The sequence below is a fragment of the Spermophilus citellus genome (assembly GCF_964194105.1).
Source record: "Spermophilus citellus genome assembly, chromosome: 2".
NCBI lineage: Eukaryota > Metazoa > Chordata > Mammalia > Rodentia > Sciuridae > Spermophilus > Spermophilus citellus.
This window is the reverse complement of record NC_138183.1, coordinates 201662214-201690128: the sequence shown is the minus strand read 5'-3', so window position 1 is coordinate 201690128 and position 27915 is coordinate 201662214. Positions and strand designations below refer to the sequence as shown.

The 27915-nt window shown below is 36.9% G+C and overlaps 2 protein-coding genes across 2 annotated transcripts; one reads left to right on the top strand and one right to left on the bottom strand.

Moving 5' to 3' along the window:
- Nucleotides 1-8253: 8253 nt before the first annotated feature.
- LOC308642597 (olfactory receptor 10T2-like) lies at nt 8254-9219 on the bottom strand (the record flags this gene model as incomplete). Its single annotated transcript, XM_081281718.1, has 1 exon — nt 8254-9219. The coding sequence occupies one exon, from the start codon at nt 9217-9219 to the stop codon at nt 8254-8256; it is 966 nt and encodes a 321-aa protein (XP_081137844.1).
- A 12767-nt stretch (nt 9220-21986) lies between these two features.
- Nucleotides 21987-22931, top strand: LOC308642357 (olfactory receptor 5P76; the record flags this gene model as incomplete). The annotated part of the gene is made up of 1 exon (XM_081281230.1): nt 21987-22931. The coding sequence occupies one exon, from the start codon at nt 21987-21989 to the stop codon at nt 22929-22931; it is 945 nt and encodes a 314-aa protein (XP_081137356.1).
- Nucleotides 22932-27915: the final 4984 nt, after the last annotated feature.

Here is a 27915-nt window from a genome sequence, read left to right as displayed (position 1 = left end):
CACTTCTTAAATCTTTCATGTACTTCATGATCTTTTTGTCCTCTTGGCATTTCAATAAAGGAGAATAGTGGTAAATAATCCACCATCCTCCTCGAACATGACTGTGTCTGCTTTTTGTTAACCCTGATAAGGTTTGCTTCATGTATTTTTAAGCTCTGTAATAATTAGACTCATACTTAAAGCTGGATGAATGTATCTATTTTATCTTTAATAAATGTCCCTTCTTATTCAGGTAATATTTATGGTCATGGGATTTTACTTCAAAGTACTTTTACGGCTATTTCCAATATCTTAAGGCATGATTCTTATACTGTCTCTTCTTATCATCCTGCTGATGAATTTCTTTTTTTTTATTGGATGTTCACAACTTTACAAAGCTCATGACAAATCATATTTCATAAATTAGAATCAGTTGGGTTATGAACTCCCATTTTTTCCCAAATACAGATTGCAGAATCACATCGGTTACACATCACATTTTTACATACTGCCATAATAGTGACTGTTGTATTCTGCTACTTTTCCTATCCTCTACTATCCCCCCTCCCCTCCCCTCCCATCTTCTCTCTCTACCCCATCTACTGTAATTCATTTCCCTCCATGTTTGTTATCCCATTCCCCTCGTAAACTCTTAAATGTAATTTTGTATAACAATGAGGGTCTCCCTCCATTTCCATGTGATTTCCCTTTTTTCTCTCCCTTTCCCTCCCGCCTCATGTCTCTGTTTAATGCTAATCTTTTCTTCCTGCTCATCCTCCCTGTTCTGTTCTTAGTTGCTCTCATTATATCAAGGAAGACATTTGGTATTTGTTTTTTAGGGATTGGCTAGCTTCACTAAGCATAATCTGCTCTAGTGCCATCCATTTCCCTGCAAATTCCGTGATTTTGTCATTTTTTAGTGCTGCGTAATACTCCATGGTGTATAAATGCCACATTTTTTTTATCCATTCATCTATTGAAGGGCATCTGGGTTGATTCCACAGTCTAGCAATTGTGTATTGTGCTGCTATGAACATCGATGTGGCAGTATCCCTGTAGTGTGCTCTTTTAAGGTCTTCAGGAAATAGTCCGAGTAGGGCAATAGCTGGGTCAAATGGTGGTTCCATTCCCAGCTTTCCCAGGAATCTCCATACTGCTTTCCAAATTGGCCGCACCCGTTTGCAGTCCCACCAGCAGTGTACAAGAGTACCCTTTCCCCCACATCCTCGCCAACACTTGTTGTTGTTTGACTTCATCATGGCTGCCAATTTTACTGGGGTGAGGTGGTATCTTAGGGTGGTTTTGATTTGCATTTCCTTGACTGCTAGAGATGGTGAGCATTTTTTCATGTACTTGTTGATTGATTGTATGTCCTCCTCTGAGAAGTGTCTGTTCAGGTCCTTGGCCCATTTGTTAATTGGGTTATTTGTTTTCTTATTGTCTAATTTTTTGAGTTCTTTGTATACTCTGGATATTAGGGCTCTATCTGAAGTGTGAGGAGTAAAAATTTGTTCCCAGGATGTAGGCTCCCTATTTACCTCTCTTATTGTTTCTCTTGCTGAGAAAAAACTTTTCAGTTTAAGAAAGTCCCATTTGTTGATTCTTGTTACTAACTCTTGTGCTATGGGTGTCCTATTAAGGAATTTTGAGCCCGTCCCCACAATCTGTAGATCGGAACCAACTTTTTCTTCTATCAGACGGAGAGTCTCTGATTTGATATCTAGCTCCTTTATCCACTTTGAGTTGACTTTTGTGCATGGCGAGAGGAGGGGATTCAGTTTCATTTTGTTGCATATGGATTTCCAGTTTTCCCAACACCATTTGTTGAAGATGCTATCCTTTCTCCATTGCATGTTTTTAGCTCCTTTATCAAATATAAGATAGTTGTAGCTTTGTGGTTTAGTCTCTGTGTCCTCTATTCTGTACCATTGGTCCACCCGCCTGTTCTGGTACCAGTACCATGCTGTTTTTATTACTATTGCTCTGTAATATAGTTTGAAATCTGGTATCGCTATACCACCTGATTCACACTTCCTGCTTAAAATTGTTTTTGCTATTCTGGGTCTTTTATTTTTCCATATGAATTTCTTGATTGCTTTATCTATTTCTACAAGAAATGCCATTGGGATTTTGATTGGCATTGCATTGAACCTATAGAGAACTTTTGGTAATATCGCCATTTTGATGATGTTAGTTCTGCCTATCCATGAACAGGGTATATTTTTCCATCTTCTAAGCTCCTCTTCAATTTCTTTCTTTAGGGATCTGTAGTTTTCATTGTATAGGTCTTTCACCTCTTTTGTTAGGTTGATTCCCAAGTATTTTATTTTTTTTGAGGTTATTGTGAATGGAGTGTTTTTCCTCATTTCCGTTTCAGAAGTTTTGTCACTGATATACAGAAATGCCTTTGATTTATGTGTGTTGATTTTATATCCTGCCACTTTGCTGAATTCATTTATTAGTTCTAGTAGTTTTTTTGTAGACCGTTTTGGGTCTTCTAGGTATAGAATCATGTCATCCGCAAATAGTGATAATTTAAGTTCTTCTTTTCCTATTTTTATGCCTTTAATTTCTTTCGTCTGTCTAATTGCTCTGGCCAGTGTTTCAAGAACTATATTGAATAGAAGTGGTGATAGGGGGCATCCCTGTCTTGTTCCAGATTTTAGAGGGAATGCCTTCAATTTTTCTCCATTCAGAATGATGCTAGCCTGAGGCTTAGCATAGATAGCTTTTACAATGTCGAGGTAAGTTCCTGTTATCCCTATTTTTTCTAATGTTTTGAACATAAAGGGATGCTGTACTTTGTCAAATGCTTTTTCTGCGTCTATCGAGATGATCATATGGTTCTTATCTTTAAGCCTATTGATGTGGTGGATAACATTTATTGATTTCCGTATATTGAACCATCCTTGCATCCCAGGGATGAATCCTACTTGATCATGGTGCACAATTTTTTTGATATGTCTTTGTATCCGATTTGCCAGAATTTTATTGAGGATTTTTGCATCTAGGTTCATTAGAGATATTGGTCTGTAGTTTTCTTTCTTTGAGGTGTCTTTGTCTGGTTTCGGAATCAGGGTGATGTTGGCCTCATAGAATGAATTTGGAAGAGCTCCCTCTTTTTCTATTTCCTGAAATAACTTGAAAAGTATTGGTATTAATTCTTCTTTAAAGGTTTTGTAGAACTCCGCTGTATACCCACCCGGTCCTGGGCTTTTCTTGGTTGGAAGTTTTTTGATTGCTTCTTCTATTTCATCTATTGATGTTGGTCTGTTTAAGTTGTGAGTTTCCTCCTGACTCAGTCTGGGCAAATCATATGACTTAAGGAATTTATTGATGTCTTCACTTTCTTCTATCTTATTGGAATATAGGTTTTCGAAATAATTTCTAATTGTTTTCTGTATTTCTGAAGCGTCTGTTGTAATATTGCCTTTTTCATCCCGTATGTTAGTGATTTGTGTTCTCTTTCTTCTTCTCTTCGTTAGTATGGCTAGGGGTCTGTCGATCTTATTTATTTTTTCAAAGAACCAACTTTTTGTTTTGTTAATTTTTTCAATAGTTTCTTTTGTTTCAATTTCATTGATTTCTGCTCTGATTTTGATTAGTTCTTGCCTTCTGCTACATTTGCTATTGTTTTGCTCTTCCTTTTCTAGGGCTTTGAGATGAAGTGTGAGCTCATTTATTTGTTGGTTTTTCCTTTTTTTGAGGAATGACCTCCAGGCAATGAATTTCCCTCTTAAAACTGCTTTCATTGTGTCCCATAGATTCCGATATGTTGTGTCTGTATTTTCATTTATCTCTAAGAATTTTTTGATTTCCTCCTTTATGTCTTCTGTAACCCATTGATCATTCAGTAACGTATTGTTCATTGTCCATGTGATGTAGGATTTTTCCTTCCTTCTTTTATCATTGATTTCCAGTTTCATTCCATTATGATCTGATAAAGTGCATGGTATTATCTCAACCCCTTTATATTTACCGAGGGTTGCCCTATGGCATAATATATGATCTATTTTTGAGAAGGTTCCATGTGCTGCTGAGAAAAAAGTATATCCACTTGATGATGGTTGATATATTCTATATATGTCAGTTAAGTCTAGGTTATTGATAGTGATATTGAGGTCAATAGTTTCTTTATTCAACTTTTGTTTGGAGGATCTGTCCAATGGTGAGAGAGGTGTGTTGAAGTCACCCATGATTATTGTGTTGTGGTCTATTTGATTCTTGAACTTGAGGAGAGTTTGTTTTATGAACGTCGCAGTGCCATTATTTGGTGCATAAATATTGATAATTGTTATGTCTTGTTGGTGAATGGTTCCTTTTAACAGTATATAATGTCCTTCCTTATCCCTTTTGATTAGCTTAGTCTTGAAGTCGATTTTATTCGATATGAGAATGGCCACGCCTGCTTGCTTACGAGGACCGTGTGCTTGGTATATTTTTTTCCAACCTTTTACCTTGAGTCTGTGTATGTCTTTTCAATCAGATGAGTCTCCTGGATGCAACATATTGTTGGATTTGTTTTTTTAATCCATGTTACCAGCCTATGTCGCTTTATTGGAGAGTTTAAGCCATTAACGTTTAGAGTTACTATTGATATATGGTTTGTACTTCCTGCCATGTTTGATTATTTATCTTTTTTTTTTTCCCCCTAATTTAGTTTATTTCTCCATGGTTAGCTTTCCCCTCTTCCTCTGTCTTTACCGAGGCACTTCCCGCTGATGGTTTTGGTTATTGTTTTCCATTTCTTCCTTGTGTAGAGTTTTGCTCAAGACGCTTTGCAATGCTGGTTTTCTGGCTACAAATTCTTTTAGCTTTTGTTTATCATGAAAGATTTTTATTTCGTTGTCGTATCTGAAGCTTAATTTTGCTGGATACAGAATTCTTGGTTGGCATCCATTGTCTTTCAGTGTTTGAAATACGTTGTTCCAGGATCTTCTCGCTTTCAGCGTCTGTGATGAAAAATCCGTTGTCAGCCTTATTGGTTTACCCCTAAATGTAATCTGTCTCTTTTCTCTTGTAGCTTTTAATATTTTCTCCTTGTTCTGTATATTGGATAACTTCATAACAATGTGTCTTGGCGTTGGTCTACTGTGATTTTGTGTGCTCGGTGTCCTGTATGCATCTACAATTTGTATATCTGTTTCCTTTTTTATTTCTGGAAAGTTTTCTGTAATTATCTCATTCAGCAGGTTATTCATTCCCTTGGCATGAATCTCTGTGCCTTCCTCAATCCCGATGACTCGTAAGTTTGGTTTTTTTAAGTTATCCAAAATCTCTTGGATGTTTTTCTCGTGATTTTTTACCAGCCTATCTGAGTTGGCTAGACTCTTTTCAAGTTGATATATTTTGTCTTCATTATCTGACGTTCTGGCTTCTACTTGCTCCACTCTGTTAGTGATACTCTCGATTGAGTTTTTAATTTGGTTTATCGTTTCCTTCATTTCTAGAATTATTGTTTGATTTTTTTTAATAATCTCTATCTCCTGATAAAGATGTTTAACTTCTTCTTTTATCTGTTTTTGTAATTCCTTTTCAATGTGATCTTTAAGGTTCCTTTCCATCTGTCTAAGGTGTTCCTTGAGTTCTTTATATGGCCATTTTTCTGATGACTCCAGGTCCTCCTGAATATTTAGGCTGTCCTGCATTGTTTGTACTCCTTTTCTTCCTTGCTTTTTTATGCTCATGATACTTCTTATTCTGTTTGACTGCTGAGTTACTGTTTACTCTTATAAATGTATTTGATGCTTGGGAGGAGAGGTATTAGAGGGGAAGGGAAGAAGTCACTAAAGAGAGTGAGTGTAGGCAGGTGGGGTTCAAGAGAGGGGGAATAAGAAAGTTGAAAAGAAATGAATAGACAAAAGAAAAAAGTGAGGAGAAAGAGAGAAAAAACGAAAAAATAAAAATTTAAAACAAACAAAAAAAATTATAATGGTATTAAAAAATGGAAATTAAAGTTTAAAAAAATAGTAATAATAATAGAATAAAAAGAATTAAAAAAAAATGAAACCATTGATAAGAAAGTTAAAGAACAACAACAACGTCAACTACAAGAAGTGGAAATAAAAAAAAAAACTAATAATAATCATTAAAAAAAAAAAATAATAATAAATGCAGTCATAGAGCTCGATTAACTTCTCTTCCAGTAGGTGGAGCTATGCCCACTGGGCCAGGCTTCTCCTCTTGATAGGTGGGAACCAATCACTGTGCCTCAGCTCTTCTTCCCATACTGTGCGAGTCTCCAGTCCTGAGTGCCTAGGTCTTTCTCTTGTGGTTCCTCAATCCAGGCCCCACTCGTCTGTGATGCTTACCACATTACTGGCTACACGCCGGGTCTGCTGCTCCTGGGAGCCCTGTTTTCAAGGATGCCTGGGCACACCCTTTCTGTTTTCCTCCCTCGGACCCTACGTTTGTAGGGCTTGGGGCTGAGGACCCCCAGCGAATTTGTTTGCCCTCAGGTAGCAACTCCCCTGGTAGCTGGTGCAAGGGACCTCTGTTGTCAGCCCTGGTGGGAGCGATAACCGCGCTCTTGGGTGCCACGCTTGTTCACGACCTTAGCAGCGCCGCCGCGGCCTCCGCTGCTCCTCGGCCTGGTGCCTAGCTCCCAGGGCCCAAGCGGCTGCCGCCACGGCTCTCCAACCCCCTCCTCCAGAGCACGGGTCTCCTCGCAGGGGGGTGCCCAATGACCCCAGAGCAGGCTCTGCCCCAAGGTGCAGCAGGGAACAGGCGACCGAGGCGCTTGAGGCCGTGGTCCAGCCTTCAGAGGACAGGGCTCGGCACGCAGCCCAGTTCCAGTCTCTAGATGTGGCTGCTGGACAGTGTAGACAGGGCCATCAAGGCAGCATGCCGAAAGCAAATGGCGGCTCCCGCGGAGTGGATTTTCGGCCCGAAACCCCAGCCCAGCCAACAATTTCAGTCCACTAACTCTCCCTGTATATACAATATTCAAAAAAAAAAAAACAAACAAACAAAAAAAAAAGGGCGGGGTGTACTGAGCTTTCTTTGCCTCAGGTACTTAAGATCCACTGCTGATTACCCATTCAGCTTCTCTGCAGGGAGCAAAGTGAAAGAGGAAGCATATGGGCGCAAAGCGCCCGCGGCTCTGAACAGGAAAGCGTCTGGGAGCCAAGCGTCTCTTTTTCAATCTTTTTGTTTTTTTTTTTCTGCTGCTTGGCCGGGTGGTCCACTACAGACTAATGGTGAAAGGAGCTCTAACAAGCTGTGCAAAGTCTCTATTAAAGCCGCTACTCTGAGCACCAGTTTCAGCAGTTCAGCAACCCCCGTACGCAGCCCAGTTCGCTATTTCATAAAGGCTTGGTTAGATTCCCTTCACGTCGCCTCCTGAGCTGGGTGGGCGGGGGGGGGGGGGCTGTTTGCCGTGCAGGTGGGGACCCTTATTGCCGCGCCGGGCCCGGCCGCCGGGGGCCGTTTGCAGAACCGGGCAGGCGCTGGCGGCCGTTTGGCGGCGGCTGGCAGGGAGACTGAACCTCTGCACCGCGTGGCCAAGATTCACTCATCTGGGACAAACTGTCACCTCTCATAAACTTACTGATTCCCGGCAGGTCTCCTTTCCACGGAATTTTGCTAGAGGTTCCTCCGTAGGTAGATTCTAGGTGTATTAATGGGTCTTTCTGATCGCGTTACTGTGGAGATCCTGAAAATACTCCTTCCTCCCCGGCCGCCATGTTGGGTCCTCCCAAAATTAAATTTTTTTCATCTGAGAATCTCTTGTATTTCTTCTTGAAGCTGCAGGGGGAAGATGTTATAGAAGTCCTTGCTCTCGGTCTTAATCCCCTTCATTTCAGCAGATACAAAATACTCCTTCGTGACAGCCTTTCTTCTGGCTCTTGTGACAGGGGCATCTTGACCTCACTTCTGGGGTCTGGTCGCTGTCAGCATCACGCATCACGGTCTTCGTGCCTTTGTTTGCCTTTTGTACCATCAGCAGGTTCCAGCGTGACTGCCACCGCAGCCAGCCGCACTGGGTCCCAGCACTCCAATTTTATAATTTTCTTCCTTCCCTTTAGGCAACTGCTATTATGAAAGTCCTATGTTCCAAATATGTTTGTTATATTTATTACATTTATATGTGCATATGTATTATAATGTTGGAAAATATTTTAAAATTGTGTTATGTTTGTAGTAGAAAATGGTAAAGCAAGGACATATCGGGTAATCAGATAATATTTAAGTTGCTTTGTACAAAAGTTATGGTTTTTATTAGATGCATTCCACTTCATCCACTTTTATTTATCAACATTCTGTAATTTTCTTTTAAATGTTCAGGGCTCTTTTATTTATCATCTGAGAAATAAATCTATTGCCACTGCCTAGTACTTTCCTAAGGGCTATCTTCATTTCTTTGTTCCTTAGACTGTAGACGATGGGGTTCAGCAGAGGTGTCAGCACTGTGTATGTCATGGCCATCAGCATGTCTTCACGGAAGGAGCTGATGTTTTTTGGTCTCAGGTAGATATAACAAGCAAATCCATAGTGAATGGACACCACGGTGAGGTGAGAGGAACAAGTCGAGAAGGCCTTATACCTCCCCTTTGTAGAAGGCATTTTCAAAATTGTGGACAAAATGAAGATGTAAGATATCAAAATTAAAATGAAGCTGCCCACCAACACGAAGGCAGAAAGCATAAAAATAGCCATTGCATGATAGGAATTGTAATGACAAGCAAGGCTGGCCACGGGTAAGATGTCACAGAAGAAGTGCTGGATGGTGTAAGAGTCACAAAAAGAGAAGTTGAATATAATGATGGTGATGCACAGAGAAACCAAGAACCCAACCATACAAGAAGTCATCATGAGCTGGAAGCAGAACTTTCTTGTCATCAGGATGGAGTAATGCAGTGGGTTGTGGATGGCAGTGTAACGGTCATAGGACATGGCAGACAAAATGAAGCAGTTATTGCCTCCCAAGCCAAAGAAGAAAAACATCTGGGTGGCACACTCCTGAAGGGAGATGGTCTTGCTCTCTGAGAGCAAGTCCACTAACATGCGGGGGATGATCACCATCGTGGTACAGGTTTCTGAAAAGGACAGACCAAAGAGGAAAAAGTACATGGGGGTGTGGAGGTTGTGACTGAGCTTGATGGCCACCATTATGGACACATTTGCAAGTAGGATGGTCACATGGGAGGAGAAAATCACTACAAAGAGGAGATTCTGCAGGTCTGGGAAACTGGAAAATCCCCATAGAAGGAAAATGTTTATTGCTGTGTGATTGCCCATCTTCTTGGTGACAGCAACTTTACATGATAGGTGTATATGTGCTTGAGGTCAAGACTCTGAGATGTTCATAAAAAGCTTCTTCTGTACTGATGTCACCTGTACATTAACCTAGAGCAAGTGTTAGACTCATTTTCTCTCTTTCTTTTTGGTTGGAGTCTCACTATGTTGCATAGGCTGGTCTCAAACTTGTGAGCTCAAGCAATCCTCCTGCCTCAACCTCCCAAGTAGCTGCGACTATAGGCATGTGCCACCATACCAGACTTATGGTAAGACAATTCTTAAGAAAGAGCTGGAAAAGAGGGAGTTAAATATACCTAACTGTAATCAAGGTCAGAAGCTCAAATGATGATTCTAGTACAGAATTATTATGCCATAGAGAGGGACCAAATATCTTCTTGGATTCTACTCATACAACCTCTTGATCCTTCCCTTCTCCATTTAGGATCTGCATGGAAGAGGGAAAAAATGAATAAAATCTCTTTGCTTTCATCCACTGGTTTTGTGATACCATATTTTTCAAATACTTCTTGTAATCTAATGGTACACTGGCACTTGGGATTGAACAAATAAAATAACTGAATCAATTAAGTTATTTAAAATGATGTGTGTAATATTTAAACATTTTGAAGAAATCCGTGAAAATTTCTAAAAGAACTTTGATATTGTTCTCAGTGCAATTCTGTTTAAATCAGAGCACCCCACCATCCAGTGGCTTCCAGAGTGATTCCACTGTGAAAATGACTAGACCTGATAAATGTACTTAACTTGCTACTTCTGCTGGGTTCAGGTCCATGATAATATTTGATGCTTGTAACATACTCTATTAGTAGTTCTTAACAAATTCTTAAAACACATCAATGATTTTAAAATTCTTAGGAAATTTTCATCAAAATTCTTTTCAAACAGACTCCTAAAATATAATGGGCTACCTTGGAGTCAAATGAATTTGGAAATACTATCTCACTCCAAAATGTCATATTCTGGTCATGATATCTGGATCAACTTTTGAATTTTGGGTAGAATCTCCAGGATATTTTCTAGCTAGTATGCTTGGTAAATGGTCTTTGCATTCCAGACCTGAAAGGAATAAACTCAAATTCCTTAGATCAATTTTTCAAGTCACATTTCTATTTCATTTATTCATCATCAGTTCATGTGGGAGACACAGGCAGGAAACCAATATGATGAATCTCCAAAGAATTTTGATTTTAACTTCTGGCACAAAGATGAAGGGAAAGAAAAATAATAAGAAAGCAGGGGTGGAAAATGGAGGTGTTGGGGAGGGGAGAGAGAGGGAGGGAGAAAGAGACACTGTAAATTATAGGATTTACAAAGATTAAGGAAAAAGAAGACAAAAGATGAAACTATATTGTTATTTGAAGAGTTGCTGTTTTTTTTTATGATTTTGGCTATAGAATAGAATAGAAGTTAATTAGCAACTATTCAGTACTGGTATTGTGCCAGAAAACATGTTGGGGTTAGGCAACTCTGCCTCACATAATCCTCACATGTCTGTGAAGTGGGAATTATCATTTGGATTTACAAAAGATGAAAGTGACGTATGGAGTATTTAATTGGCTATCATATGTCATGAATTGACTAATGTCTATGATATGCCATTAGATTAACTGCATGGGAAACACATTAGTACCAGACATGTAGCACCTCTGTCAAATGGGAGTGTATCACTATTGTTGTTTATGCAGTCAGGGAAGCCCTCTCTGAGGATGCGATATACTTAAATGAGAGGTGAATGACAATCTGTAAGCAATACATAAAGATTAGGGGAGAGAACATTATAGACACAAGTCTCAGCTACCATAAAGACCTGAAGGTGGGCCACAGGTCTACTCAAGCAATCTTCAACCAAGACTCACACAGCTTCTCTTTGAGACCATTCCACAAAGAGTCTTTCCTCTGAAAGTTCCCAGTCTATTATAGTCACCTTTATAGGAATATCTTTTCCACTCTTATTGTTTGGGTTACCACTTATTTTTTTACCACCCTCTAATTCCAGTCTCTATGAAAAAAACTTAAAATTTCTTCTGGAATCTCTCAGATTTTCAGTGCAAAATTTTCAAAGCAGAACCAGTCATATCCTTCCTCCTGAGTTTTCTATTTGGGCTATTTGTAGATATTAGAGAGCTATCATGAGCTCTGTTTTTTACTTTTTCTCATCTTTACATCTGTGAAGTCACTTCCAGAATTCCAGATGTCTGGACTCCTTATGTCTGTTTTTTAAATCCCTCTGCTACTGCCTTGAAGCCTCCCTATAAGATGAATTGAGCACCTCCTTCAATGTGTGTCACAAGTCTCTTTCTTACAGGTTCATTTTATGTGACCACACTGACCAGATGCTGGATTCCTAAATACAGGATATATTTGCTCTGTCAACAACAGTGCCTGGCTATATACTGCTGATAGGAGGAAATTCAAATACCCCAGCGTGAGCTTCAGTGCATTTCACAAACTGATAGCAAGATAAATCTCTTGGCTCAGCCTCTACCTGCCCTATGTTTAAGTAGGACAATATGTCCTCTATTTTTCAAATACACCCTGATCCTTTAGATGACTGCTCCTTGGCATATGGTGTTCTCTCTGCCTGCTTCCTTTCCTTCCTTCATTGTACTTTCTATCAGACTTTTACATGTTTTCCAGGTCCTTGCTTCAATTCATTGGACAACTCAGTTTCTCTTATTGTCCACTTTTTCTAGGCTCAAAAGGTCTCCTCTATTCTGCTATCTTACTCATTTAGATTTTTGCACCACCTCTTGCCTCCTGTCTAGGAGTGTTCTATATCAAGTCTATCATCATGCTCTATCACTTCATTATAGATGCCTTTTGCGTTCCCTTTGCTCACATGCCATGAAATGCTAATAACTTCTAATCTGTATGCATGCTTCAGCTATGCTGTCTCATAGATCCTCATAGCTACCCAAAGATATAAATGCTATTAAGATGGTCTTGTTTGAGATGAAACTGGAGACGTGCTTGATTTGCCAAGGTGACGTGGGCAGTAGGTGCACCTCCAGAGCATACTTGCTGCAGAGTGTTGAGAGTCTGGAGAACCACTTGCATGGCTAATTGATTTTAAGTTTCCACATGTGGACTCACTCTAGCATGGGTTCAAGGTCTCACCTGTCCATCTTCATTTCCTGCTGCCAGCCTTCCCTGTGTGAGAATAGTCTGTTGTTTTCCAAATTCAGGAAGTCAGTTCCTTGTTCTTCTACTTTGCACATCTTGTTTGTCTTACTTAAAATGTTCATTCTGTCTTTTTTTTTTTTTCTTTTTGGTCTGATGAAAACCTAACTGTACCGAAAAGATCATTCAAATGTCACTTGCCCTGGGAAGCCTCTCTAACTCTCCCTTGCAGTGTTGTCATTTCTTCTTGTTTCCCAACCTATTGTACTGTGATGAGAAAGAAAAAAATCAAAAAAGTTTGTTTTCATATCTTGACATCTGTATAAGGTAGGGAAGAGACAGACTAGTTTTAAAATGTTGTATCCTTCATTATACAGTCAAAGTCGGTTAATGTAGATATTTGACTAAGAATTGTGCAATGGCTGTTGGAAAAACACAGAATCCCATATTCTCCACAAATGCTTCCATTATTTTTACTTAAGTGTATTAGTAAATACTTTTTGACACATAGTAAAGATAGCTGGATGTTCTCCAAATGGATACTTTTTACTTCTGACCTGTTATGTTATTAGTCAACATTGCCATTGACTTTCTTTTCTAAGGCAATTTTCTTTCTTTCTTTATATATGTATATATGCACTCGGCCACTGAGCCCCATCCTCAGCCCTATTGTATTTTATTTAGAGACAGGGTCTCATTGAGTTGCATAGCGCCTTGCAATTGCTGAAGCTGGTTTTCAATTTGTGATCCTCCTGTCTCAGTCTTCTGAACTGCTGGGATTACAGGTGTGTGCCACCTCGCCTGGCTACTTATTTATTTTTATAAGCAGTTTTCTGAGAAATTAGTAGTTTCTTTATTGCTTGGGTTATCTTAGGCAATTTTAAATTGGTGCACAATAATTATACACAAAAGTGGGTTTCATTGTGACATATTCATACATGCACATGACATACTTCAATCAATTTCATTCCCAGTTCTTCCTGTTTTTCCCTAATTTTATCTACTTTACTGATCTTCCTTCTATTTTCATGAGATCCCTCCCTGCCTTTTTCTCTCTGGCTTCTGTAGAAGAGAAACATATAAAATAGCATAAGTACATTAATTTTCTGAGTCTTCTTATTTTGCATAAAATGGTATTCTGCAGTTATACCTCCTTTTCTGCAAATGCCATCATTTCATTCTTCTCTATGGATGACTACAATTCTGTTGTGTATATATACCACATTTTCTTTATCCATTCATCTGTTGATGGACACATAGGTTGGTTCTTTAACTTGGCTATTGTGAATTGTACTGCTATAAACATCTCCAAACAGATTTGAAGAATCATATCACTTAGTAATGTGAATGCACGGATTGATGTTTTCCCCATTCTTGCTCAATTGAATGAGTAGTGAAAAACAAACAGGCTGAAAAAAAAAGTCTTCAAACTTCAGCGTCACTCATACTTATCACAAGCTCTTGATGAGTTCATGGAGAGAAGATTCAAAGATATCAGGGTATGTGTAGTTTACACAATCTTCATCAGTGATTTTGGTTAAAGAGTCTTTGATTTTATGATCCTTGTCATATATGCTGATGACAAATCCTGCTTTGCTCATACTATTCAAGCACACCAGTGATAGGAGCTTTGTCAGTATGACATTATTTTAATCACTCCAGTGACCCTGGCAGCCACTGGAGAACAAGATGCCTGTAACACTGTGTCAAACTTTCTATTTGTTTTCTCCAAACCTTACCATCTTTATACAGCTGGGTTTTGCCATCTTATTCTGTGTTTTCAGTTCTTACAGTCTTTTCCCCATACAATTTTCATCTTTACCAAGAATGAACTGGCACTATCCTTAATTTACAACTTACCTGTTTCCACAGATATTTCAATACCTTCTATCACACTCATAGGCCTTATATTATTCAAAGACATAGAATAATGTCTATTATAAGAAGTGAAAAAATAAACTCCCTTTATTCCCACCTTGCAAAGAAAGAGAATCACCTCCCAGTCTTTTGAAGTTGGGAGGTAACTAAGCTGTAGGAAGAGTATAGTCTCACAACTCAGTGGTTGCCTTCTGTGGCTCTTCTGGATTTCATATATGTTATAACTCAGGGATAAGTTTTAAGGCAGTTTTCCCCTTTGAATGTCTGTGTTGAGTCCCTTCTGAAATTGGAGTCTCTTTTAACTTAAAGTTAGTGTCTTCTTCATTCCTTAGGGTGGAACTTGGAATCATGCAGATTTTAATGAGAGTCCTGGGGCCACTAGAGACTATTCTCCTGAGACTGCTTTAGATACCAGAAGTCTTGTGTCTGTGGCTCTATCCTCTATTGTAATGGCCACACACGTGCTTTAAAAACTCTAACATATGGTGGGATTTTTTGATAAGTTTGTTCTTATTCTTCAAAATGAATTGTTATAAAGATATTTTGTCATAAAAGTGATTCCAGCAGACATATTTACTCTCTGCTTACTACCTTTATTTTATGATTCTGAAAAATTTCCAAGTCCTTCAGTTCTCTAATACTCTATTCACAGGACAGAAAAATGAGGTGTCATGAGACTATTCCCAGGAGAAACAAGTGAAGGTAGGTAGGAAGAAAATGAACACTCAGTATGAGTCTTGTTACTGCTTTCTCTTGGAACAACTCTGCTGTAGAAGACTTTGCCTACAAAGAATATTCACTTTTATCCAAATCCGCAGTTATACAGTGACATTTGTGACATCTGCAAATGGCTCTTAATTGCTTCTCTCATCATCTTGTCCCTCAAATTATTTACCATCTGTCTTATCTTCAACCCAATGTATTATCAAGTCTTATCTCCAACATTTGTTCTCAAAATTTTACGTCTTATGGCAAACCAGTCAACACTTTTTATCTTTAAAAAATATTCTTAAAAACTTCTTAAATTTATTTTTGAGTAATACATAAGAGCATAGTGATTGTTCATATTTGTGGAGTACCATGTAGCTTTCGGATACATATGTATATTATATATTGTTGAAATCAGATGAGATATCCATCTCCTCCAACATTCATCATTTCTTTATGGTAAAAACTTTCAAAATCATTTTTCTAGCTTTTTGGAATACATATTATATTATTATTATATATAAGGTCACTCTGCAGTGCAATATCACAACAGAATTTCTTATTCCTATTTAAGTATAACTTAGTATCCATTGATAAATCTCTTCCACTTTCCCTCTTGCATCCTGTAACCACTATTCATATCTCAACTTCTATGGGACCAACTTTATATAGTCTGTGTATGACCAAGATCCTATAGTACTTGTCTTTCTGTGCCTGGCTTAGTTCACTTAACACAATTATCTGCCTGCATAACACCTTTTACAGCCTGCATAATACCATGTATGTTGTCACAAATGATGGGATTTCATCTTTTTCATGATCAAATGGTATTCCATTGAGCACAGTATCTCTTGACTGAATTCTGCATTTTTCTTGTTGTCATATTTCTTACATCTGGAAAGATGTTTGGAACTTAACTAATCTCAAATTTTGCCAAACATTAATTATTCAACACAAATGCCATATCAACCAAGATGCTGTTACTTGCATAATATGTAATAACAAAAACAGAAATTATGGTCATCACTATACAAAATTCATGTATGAAGACGTGAGTCTGCTATCAATATACCTTATATACAAACAGAGATTTGATAAATTGTGGCATAAAGGTGTATTAAGAATTGCAATGCAAAAAAATTATGAATGTAATGCACTCCTCTATTGTGATGTATGTAAGAAATAATAAAAAAGAAATTATGGTCATTAAGAAGGAAGTCTATTAGGAGGAGCACTTTGGATGGGCTCTACTGTGTTCCAAAACCTCAAAGCTAATAGGTGCAGTTTATCAAATTAAATATCTGTAACAATTATTTAGAACTTACTGAAGTTCTAATTGTGTTATTGGTCCGGTGTATACCCTATTATAAAGCACCTGTTGAGATATTTCCCCCATTTAAAAAAATATGGATTCTTTATTATCTTATTATTCAATTCTAAGATTTCTTTATGGATTCTATATACAAGCTCATTGTCACACATATATTGCAAATGTTTGCTTTTCCTTTTCAGTTTTTCATTTTTTTGTTTGAGGAGCCAACATTTTACATTTTAACAAAATATAATATGTCATTTTAATTTCTTTTATTTTTGCAATTTCTGAAATTATATTTTCTTATATGTTTAATGGAAAAAATATTTTAATTTTGTCTTTAATAGTTATGTATGCAATATCTTAATTCAGTTTTTGTGTTTTGTATGAGTTAATAGTTATTCATTTTTTCCACATGGGTATGTAGTTTTCTAAGTAATATATGCTAAAAACTCTTTCTCCACTGAATTGTCTTTACATTTGTCCCAAAACAAAGGTAAGATATAAACATGGTATAAACACGGATGTATTTTGGATTGTCTTTTCTGTTCCTGTGATCTGTATGTCTATGATTTCACCAATATCATATTGTCTTGATTAATTTAGGTTGTGGTAAGTGTTGAAGTCATGCAATGTGAATCCTGTAAACTTGTCAGTTTTCTAAACTTGCTCTCACTATTCTGTTTGGTTTGCAATCTATGCAGAATTACCTTGATAATTTATACAAAAAGTGCCTTTAGAACATTAATCACGTTGCATTGAATTTATAGATCAATTTTTGAAGCATTGACAACTTAATGATATTGATTTTCACTCCATGAATGTGGTATATCTCTTTCTATTTAATTAGGTCTTCTTTAATTTTTCTTTAAAATTGTTAGTGAGCAGGATTTTCACAGATGTTTGTAAATTTATTCCTAAATATTTATGTTTTTGTTGTATTATAAATATAATTATTTTCTGTTTTGATAGTAGCCCATAAAAATAAAATTGCTTGGGGGGCTGAGGATGTAGCTCAGTGGGTAGAGTGCTTGCCTTGAATGCACAAGGCCTTGAGTTCAATCCCCAGCACCACTAAAAAAAAAAATAATAATAAAAAATAAAATTGCTTGGACATTTTTGATGGTTTTAGTGTGTTGTCTTACTGACTTAGTTTTAGTATATATTTTAGATTTCTTAGAATTTCCTGCAAAAACAACTGTGTACAAATGGAGAGTTTTACTTTTTTCTGTTTAATCTTTGTGTTTTTTTTACATTGCTGTTAATTAACTTAATTCAATATCTGACACCTCCACTATAATATTGAATAAAAGTGTGTTAAGGGTAGACTTTATTACCTTTTACCCCAACAAAGATAGAAGATATTTAGTATTTCACCATTAAGAGTGATATATGTGGGCTGGGGATGTGGCTCAAGCGGTAGCGCGCTCGCCTGGCATGCGTGCGGCCCGGGTTCGAGCCTCATCACCACATACCAACAAAGATGTTGTGTCCGCCGAGAACTAAAAATAAATATTCAAAATTCTCTCTCTCTCTCTCTCTCTCTCTCTCTCTCTCTCTCTCCCTCTCACTCTCTCTTTAAAAAAAAAGAGTGATATATGTATGTGTGTATATATATATATATATATATATATATATATATATATATATACATACACATAGATATTCCTGATCAGACTTTTAATTTTTCTTTTTCCATTTCCTGCCCTCTTTTGGATTATTTAAAATTTTTTACTTCCATTTTCATTTGTCTTCTGGTATTTTAGTCATATTTCTTTGCATTACTTTTAAAATGATTTTTCTCAAGATTATAATTTATGTTTTTAAATTTTCGCAGCTTATGTACAGTTGATAGTGTAGTAATTTTATGAAACATAAAGATTCTGAGACTTTATATTTTAATTTTTTTCATGCTACCTTTATGTTATCATTGTTATATCTGACATACTTCTCCAAAAATATTCCACAAGGCAATAATATAAATTGTTTATTTGGTGAGTTTTATTTATTTTTAAAAATATGTATTTATTTGTTTTTAGTTATAGGAGGTCACAATACCTTTATTTTATTTTTATGTGGTGCTGAGAATCGAACCCAGTGCCTCACACATGCTGGGCAAGCACTCTCCTCTGAGACATAACCCCACTCTGAATTTTATGTATCTTAAGGGAATGGAAAGGATTACAATAGATTTTTACATTAACAAGAAATTCACCATTTTAGATTATCCATTCTTGCAAGTAAGAGATCTGATGTCCATTTTCCTGGTTGTATAATCCAAGTCATTGCTGGAGCAATTGCAACTTGGTTCAACTGTGCCAAGGTAGCAACTCAGAGATGGACTTCTAGAATTGTCCATCTGAAAGCTAAGGTTATGTGTATGCACTGCATTCCAGCCTACATTATTTGGGGCTGTGCTCAGGGACCTTAGCTGCTTCCACATCTGGAAAGTCTTGCATAGAGACTCAATAGGTGGCTGATGGCCTCCCGGAAGGCCATAAGCTTCAGAGAAAGAGAGAAAGAGCGGAGCCTGGAAGTAGACACTTTGCTGGATGGTACTGGAAGCAGGAATCTGACAGTGAGGTGGACCTTCTAGGACAGATTGTTTGAAATCTTCAGTGTCAGTTCTCTCATTTAAATGATGAGAACAATAAAAGTATCAATCTCATCAATTTGTTGTGAGTGTAAAATGTTTATCATAGTTATTGGCATAAAGTGAGCTCTAAGTGTGTATTGGTTCTTATTAATCTAAGTTGTGGTAAACCCACTCCTCAAATGAGAGTTTTCAGAGGTTGAAATGGGAGATTCTTAAATTAGAATTAGTAGGAGAATGAGGGTGAGACTAAGTCTTCAAGTTGAAGATTCTTGCATTTCACTATGAACCAGCTACACCACAAGGCACTACTCAAGAAGCAGTGCTTTGAGACTCTTTCTTATCTGGAAGTCATCCAAACATCTTTTTTAAAATATATACTTCTTTATATAACTCTCAAGACAGTTATTTACTTATGTATGCTCTGCAATGAATATATATGACTTAAAATATTTATTATTTAAAATTCAACTTTCCTTGAAGTTTCGCATCCTATTCCCCAAGGTACATAATGGCATGTGTTACAGATATCAATACACAATAATTATCAATAAACACATATTGAATGATCAAAGATAAGGTTGGTATTTCATATCTGAAGTTTAGCACTGAGTATTTCTTAATCAGAAATATCACAGTTCACTTGTAACTAATGTTTATGAATAAAACAATTTGAATAAGACATATTATACTCTTTAGTAATTATTAAACAAAGATTATGAAATATGCAGGTATATAGAAACAAATAAACAAATTGACCACTTGAGAATTGACAGAATCTTGAAGCATTGGTTGTTGTTTTTTTTAAATTGAACTTCTCAATATCTACTACAGAAAATAATGATACTCTATGATGCCTTTGAATTCACATTTGAATCTCTAGTGTCTTCAGAGATTTATCCCCAGAGGAGAACAAAAGTAAAAGATAGCTATATAACCACTATGTTTTTGGTCTCTTACTGAAAGATGAATGAGTTCTTATTTCAAGAGGTAAGACTTTGACTTTTGTTAATGAATCAGATGAATTGATTTTTATTTACCATTTGAGATAACTTTAATCTCTAAAATTATCTGTGCTCACAAAGGGTAGTGTGGAAAGAGAACAGGTGTAATCAAGCAATGAGCTAGTGGACAATATTGGCTGATTTTCTCTGTTTTCACCATTGGTTTCAGGGAAAGGAAGAAACAGTCACAGCCCAAGTTACCAAGATTCTTGTTCCTTTTTTTTCCATTTGCAAAAATATATATATTAAAAATTGATGAGCCATAACCAAAGAAAAAATTTCAGTTGTGTTAACAAACAAATATTAATAAAAATAATGCAAATGCTTTGGGTTTTTTCCTTATAAAATAGGAATTTAAAGAAAAAATTGACAGTAATCAGTTTTTAAGCAAGCTAGGAAGAATACATTGGTGCCAATTCTAAATAAGTAAATATTGAGCTAACAATTCCTCTTCAAACTTATTTATTTATTTATTTATATATAACAGTGGAAGTCATTACAACTCTTATTTTATATATATATATATATATATATATATATATATATATATAAATTTTTCATATCTCTGGTTGTATACATAGTTTACTCACACCAATTCATGTCCTCATACATGTACTTTGGATAATAATGATCATCACATTCAACCATCATTAATTACCCCATGCCCCCTCTCTTCTCCTCCCACCCCTCTACCCTATCTAGAGTTTGTCTATTCCTTTCATGGTCCCCCATCCCACTATGAATAAGCTTCCATATATCAAAGAAAACATTCAGCATTTTTTTGGGGGGGGATTGGCTAACTCCACTTAGCATTATCTTCTTGTTCTTTACACATAAGTCTTTTAGCACTATGCAAACTTGGCACTTTACCAAAATGCTAATGTTGAGATGCTTTGGCATTTTTAAATATTTACATTGATGATCTGAAAATGTAAAGAGAAAAAAATCTTTGCATAAATACTTTGTTTAGCGTCTGGATGCTTTAGTTTAAAGGCAAACTTTAGAAAAAGCTTGGTGTATTTACCATAAGAGAATTTGAAGAAGGTGGTCAACCTGGGCCCCTAGCTTGATTCTTCTTAAGTTTTTTATCTATACTTTATTCAACTATATATAGTATGTTGACAGTGATATTGTTTTATGCTACAAAATTGCAGTTATGGTAGGAAGTGATTTGATTTACTAAAATATTATATTTATATACTCTCAATCATGACCATTTCGTAGTGATTATGATACTTTAAGTTACTTAGTAAAAAATATTATCAGCTTCAAATATGTAAAAAGATTTTTATAAGGTTTATAATAGGCAACCTCACTTATAACCCTAATGTGAAATTCATGTCTCACTTTACTATCAAGAACAAACTTATTTCTTCTTTTAAAAAAATGGTCATATTTAACTTATACATATTGTGAAGTATTTAGTAACCTAGGCAATCCTGTTGCACTTCAATTACCAGGAGGCTTAACAGAATTTCCTGTTCATTAATTATCAGGCATAATGGACTACATGCTCACTAGTATTAAATGATATCATTATATAGTTACTAAAACAATGGACAATCATATTTCCTACAGTTCATATTCTGATTTGATGATTTGATATGTAACTTTGTGCAAGTTACATAATATCCTTCAGACTGTATTAACTAATCTAGAAATAACAAAAGTGATTAATAGTATATGAATAATGTAATAACTATATGTAAACAAATATGTATATATATAATTCTTAGCATACAGCTAAGAATTAGGAAGCATGTAATAAATATCAGCTAGAATTAAAGTCTTTCAAACTCTACATATTTTTTTTCTAATATATTCAGCATTCACTTTTTGTCATTTTCATCTGTTGTGTATTTTGTTTGGCTTTAAATCTTCTTTAGGTGTATTTTTGGGAACCATATAATATATGAAAAAAAGATTATATAAAGGAATTTTGGGGCATTTCTGCTAAAAGCAACTTAAAATTACTGATAGGGTCAGTAATTTATTGCACATAAATAACTATTGGAATTTGACCATCTTTATTTACTTCCCGTATACATTAATGAAAATGAAACCATCATGTTTATAAATACTTTCATGACATTTTTTCCTTACAGGTTCATTTTTCAGCAGTCACTGTCCCATGGATTCCCTGGTCACTGGGAACCACACTGCAGTAACAGAGTTCATTCTGTTGGGATTAACTGAGGATCCAGTCCTCCGAGTCTTCCTCTTCATGATCATCCTGTGCATCTACCTGGTCACCATCTGTGGCAATCTCAGCACAATCATTCTCATCAGAGTCTCTTCTCAGCTCCATCACCCCATGTACTTTTTTCTGAGCCATTTAGCTTCTGCTGACATAGGCTATTCGTCTTCTGTCACACCCAATATGCTTGTAAACTTCCTGGTGGAGAGAAATGCCATCTCCTACCTTGGGTGTGCCACCCAGCTTGGTTCAGCAGTGTTCTTTGGGACAGTGGAGTGCTTCCTTCTGGCTGCCATGGCCTATGATCGCTTTGTGGCAATCTGCAACCCACTGCTTTACTCCACCAAAATGTCCACACAAGTCTGTCTCCAGTTATTTGTAGTGGCTTATACAGGGGGTTTTCTCAATGGTGCTTCATTTACCCTTTCTTTCTTTTCTTTGCTCTTCTGTGGACCAAATCGAGTCAACCATTTTTTCTGTGATTTTGCTCCATTAGTTAAGCTCTCCTGTTCTGATGTCAGTGTCCCCTCAGTTGTTCCTTCATTTTCTGCTGGCTCCATCATTGTGGTCACTGTGTTTGTCATTGCCGTCTCCTACATCTACATCCTCATCACCATCCTGAGGATGAGCTCCACTGAGGGGCGCCACAAGGCCTTCTCCACCTGCACCTCCCACCTCACTGCGGTCACTCTGTTCTATGGGACCATTACCTTCATTTATGTGATGCCCAAGTCCAGCTACTCCACTGACCAGAACAAGGTGGTGTCTGTGTTCTACATGGTGGTGATCCCCATGCTGAATCCCCTCATTTACAGTCTCAGGAACCAGGAGATTAAGGGGGCTCTGAAGAGACAGCTTGGCAGGAAAATATTTTCTTAGTTATTCCTTCTATTTTATTCAACTTGACATAATAAAATATCCCATAGTTTTAATTATAAAAGGAAATGAGTGCCTGTGATTGAACTGTATCTATTAACATGTCATTATCCAGTCTGGAGCTCTTCAGCAAACATACAGTGTATTTCAATTTTCAGATGACATTGTAGGTCAGTAGCTCATAGTGAGTTACCTTTAATCAAATCAAATCAAATTTAAAGTTAGAACACAAATTGGCTCACAAAATCTGCTGAAAATCCTTTTAAAGTTGTATTCATATTTTTTCAAAACATTGTTGTCTGACATAAAAAACAAGTCATCACTCTTGTTATAGTTGGGATGTTAAGTGTCCTGCAAAGGCCCCTGTAGTGAAGGCTTGGTCCTTTTGGTGTTCTATTGGGAAGTGGCGGAAACTTTAAGAATGCAGCCAAGTGGGACATCTTTAGCTCACTGGGGCCATGCCCTCAAAGGGGTAGTGGGACCATATCTCCTATCTCTCTTCTGTCGTTGAGTGATCATGAGGTGAGCAGTTTGCTCTGATGCAAATTCAAATACCCCAGCCAGGATACACTGTCACAGTACCAAAGCAATGGAGTCAACTTATCTGGAACTGAAATCTCCAAAACAATGAGCCAAGCCAAACACTATTTCCGCTCTTAAGATGATTACCTCAGCTATTTGTTATGTAATAGAAAGATGTCTAACACATACTACAATTCTGTGTCCGTTTCAACATCAGCTTATCCTGAGATAAACCTGAGAGCTTTAGCTATGACTGTGTATATTGTGAAAGAAATTACAAAGTCCAAGAAAATAATAAAATCACATGAAATATTCCTCTTGTAAAATGATTGGCTGTGGGGATGGGCTTTGTGGATCAATAAAATTTTGGTCTGTGTTTCTGGCCTCTGGCTTTGGCCTCATTTGTGGGGTCCTAAAAGAGGAACTTGAGAAGCCACTCCTGACTATTCTGAATTCATCTAACAGGTCAAACTAGCTGAATTCCTCTGTTGAAATGAGCAGGGTTTCTGAGCTTCTAAGATCTGAGTAAAACAAAAACAATAATTCTTATTAAGAAAATTCAGCTTGTAGTGGGACAGGGAGGTTAAAAGCACTCCCCACACACTTTCCTCTGAAGGATTCCCAGTCTATTAACCTCTAAAGGAAAATGTTTTGCATTCCTATTGTTTCAGATACTACTTATTTTGTACCACTCTCCAATGCCGCTCTTTATGAAAAAATACTTAAATTTCCTCCGGCACATCGCCAATGTCAAAATGTCTTTCATGTATTAAATGCAAGATTTCCAGAGCATAACCGGACATGTCCTCTTTCTTGAGTTTCCTATTTACCACTAGACAGAGAACTTACATCAGACTCTGTTTCTTTGACTCTTTTTTCATCTTTACATTCATGAAGTCACTTCCAGAATTCCAGATGTCTGGGCTCCTTATGTCTGTTTTTCAAATCCGTCTGCTACTGCCTTGAATCCTCCCCATAAGATGTATGGGGCACCTCCTTCATTGTTGTCACAAGACTCTTACAGTTTCATTTCATGTAACCACACTGTGACCAGATGCTAGATTCCTAAATACAGGATATATTAAATCACCACTGTGTCAACAACAGTGTCTGGATAAATACTGTTGATAGGAGGAAATTCAAATACCCCAGTGTGAGCTTCAGTGCACTTCACAAACCGATAGCAAGACACATCTCCTGGCTCAGCTCTACCACACACCTCTACCTACTCTATGCTTTAGTGAGACAATAGTGTCCTCTATTTTCCAAATACACCCAGATCCTTTAGATGGCTGCTCATTGGCATATGGTGTTCTCTCTGCCTGTTTCCTTCCCCTCCTTCATTTACTTCCAATCAGAGTTTTACACATTTTCCAGGCCCTTGCTTCAATTCATTAGAAAACTCAAGTTTCTCTTATTGTCCACATTTTCTACACTGAGGGATCCTAACTCAAAATGTCTCCTCTATTCTACTCTCTTAGTCATTTAGATTTTTGCACAGCCTCTTGCCTCCTGTCTCCCACTCCCACTAGGAGCTGTTCTTTATCAAATCTATCATCATGCTCTATCACTTCATTATAGATGCTTTTTGCGTTCCCTTTGCTCACATGCTATGCAATGTTAATAACTTCTAATCTTTATGCATGTTTCAGGCATGCTGTCTCATATATCCTCATAGCCACTCCAAGAGAGAAATCCTATTAAAATGATTATGTTTGAAATGAAACTGGAGAGTTGATTGATTTGCCAAGGGGATGTGGGCAGTAGGTGCACCTCCAGAGCATTGAGATAATAAAAAAGTTTTTTCCCCCCACAAGTTTGACATCTGGATAAAGCAGGAAAGAGTCTCATTTTAAAATGTTGCATCTGTCATCTTACTTCCTAACTTGAGAGAGTGTACATTTTTGCCTAAGATTAGTGCAGTAGCTGTTGGAAAAATATGGAGTCCCATATCCTCCAGAAATCAAGCATATTTACAAATTCCTTCCCAATACATTCTATGATATATTTAGCCTTTATTTTATTCTGAGACATACTGAAGATAGTTGGATGTTCTCCAAAGAGTTCTAAGAATCCTGTCACCTAGCACTTCTGAAAGAAGGTACAGGTGCTTTCCTTTATTAAAAAACAAAACAAAACAAAAAAAAAACAACCTTCCTCGAAGCCAGCAGTGATTGTTTAAAGCCAAGAAGAAAGAAACTAGTTTTTCATTCTAAATACAACCCCTGTTTGCTGTAGCATCAAACCACACTTGATCTACCTGAGTGCTCTTCTACTAGGGGACATATCAGAATTGCTAGAAGAACATTGTCAAAAAATCCATCTCCACTTACACCACAGCTCTTGAGAAGTCTCCCCAAGGAGAGAAATCTCAAGGATAGCACAATATGTGTCATTTGCACAAGCTTTATCAGTAGTTTTGTTTGAGAACTTTGGATAATTATAATATTTTCTTATATATACTGATGGTAAATCCTGCTTTGCTCATAATATTCAAGCACAGCAGTGATAGGGGATTTTTCAACATGTTATTATTTCCATTTATCTCAATGACCTTGGAAGCCATTGGAAACCACCTGTCTGTAAGAGTGCTTCAACCCTTCTATTTATTTTCCTGATCTTCCCTTCTTTCTATACCTGGGTTTTGTCATATTATTTTCTGTTTTTCAAAACTTATACCCTGCATTTTTTTTGTTTCAACTCTACCAAGAATAAAGACCTGACAAGTTTCTTAATTTCCAGTTTATCTCCATAGTGCCCACAGTTTTTTCAGTGCCTTCTGTGAAGGTATAAATCCTCATCGGTATTTGATTATTTGATGACACAGAATAATGCTAATTGTAAAAAGTGAAAAACATCCCCCCTCCTTTTTTTTTGTGATTCTTGGGAGTGAACCCAGGGCCTTCTGCATGTGAGCCCAGTACTTTATCAACTGAGCTATATCCCAGCCCAACAAACCCTTTTTTATTACCACCTTGTATAGAAAGAGAATCCCCTCCCAGTCTTTTGGAGTTAGGAGATAACTAAGCTGTAGGAAGAGTTTACTCTCACACCTTAGGGGTTGCTTTCTGTGGCTCTTCCTGTGATTTCATATATGTTGTAACTCAGAGATAAATTTTAAGGCAGTTTTTCCCTTTGAATATCTGTGGAGTCCCCTCTGAAATTGGAGTATCTTGTAACTTAAAGTTAGTGTCTTCTTCATTCCTTAAGGTACAGCTTAGAGCCATGAGGATTTTAATGAAAGTCCTGGTGCCACTGGAGATGATTCTCCGGAGACTGCTTTAGATACCAAAAGTCTTGTGTCTGTGACTCTATCCTCTATTGGAATGTCTACACGTGTGATTTTAAAATTCTGACATATAATAGGAGTTTTTAACAAGTTTGTTCTTATTCTTCTGAATGACTATGGAAATGACTGAAAATCAACTTGCTAAAAAGGTATCATGGCATGAAAGTGATTCCAGCTGGCATATTTACTCTCTGCTTACTACCATTTATTTTATGGTTCTAAAAATTTCCAAGTCCTTCAGTTCTCTTCTGCTCTAATCACAAGGCAAAGGAATGAGGTATCCTTAGACTATTCCCAGGAGAAACTAACAAAGGTGGTAGGAAAAAAATGAACACTCTGTATGATCCTTATTACTGCTTTCTTTTGAAGCAACTCTGCTTTAGAAGACTCTACTTAAAAAGAATATTCCCTTTTATCTAAATCCCTAGTCAAGCTGTGACATCTGCAAATGGCTACTAATTGCTTCTCTCATCATCTTGTCCCTCAAATTCTCTATCATCTGCATTACTAAGTCTCATCTCCATAATTTGTCCTCAAAATTTCATATCTTATGGCAAACCGGTCAACACTTTTTATCTTTTTAAAAAGTGTTTTTAGGGAGGGGGGATAGTAGAGGATAGGAAAGGTAGCAGAATACAACAGTCACTAATATGGCATTATGTAAAAACGTGGATGTGTAACTGATGTGATTCTGCAATCTGTATTTGGGGTAAAAATGGGAGTTCATAACCCACTTGAATCAAATGTATGAAATATGATATGTCAAGAGCTTTGTAATGTTTTGAACAACCAATAAAAAGTGTTTTTTATTTTTTAAAAGTACTCTTTTAAAATTTATTTTATTTAAATTTATTTTTTGAGTAACACAAAAAATATAAAAATTGTTCACATTTTTGGGGTACCATGTGGTATTTTGACATATGTACATTTTATGTTGTTGAAGTCAGATGAGACATATATGTTCCCTTAAGTCTTCATTATTTCTCAAAATCCTTTTTCCTAGCTTTTTGAAACATGTAGTATATTATCATTATGTATAGCCACTGTACCATGCAATAGCACACCTGAATTTTTTTAGTCCTATATAACTATAGCTCAGTATCCATCGATGCATCTCTCCCAAGTTTTCCCCTTCCTCTACTTTCTCCAGTCTCCTGTAACTACCATTCTACTGTC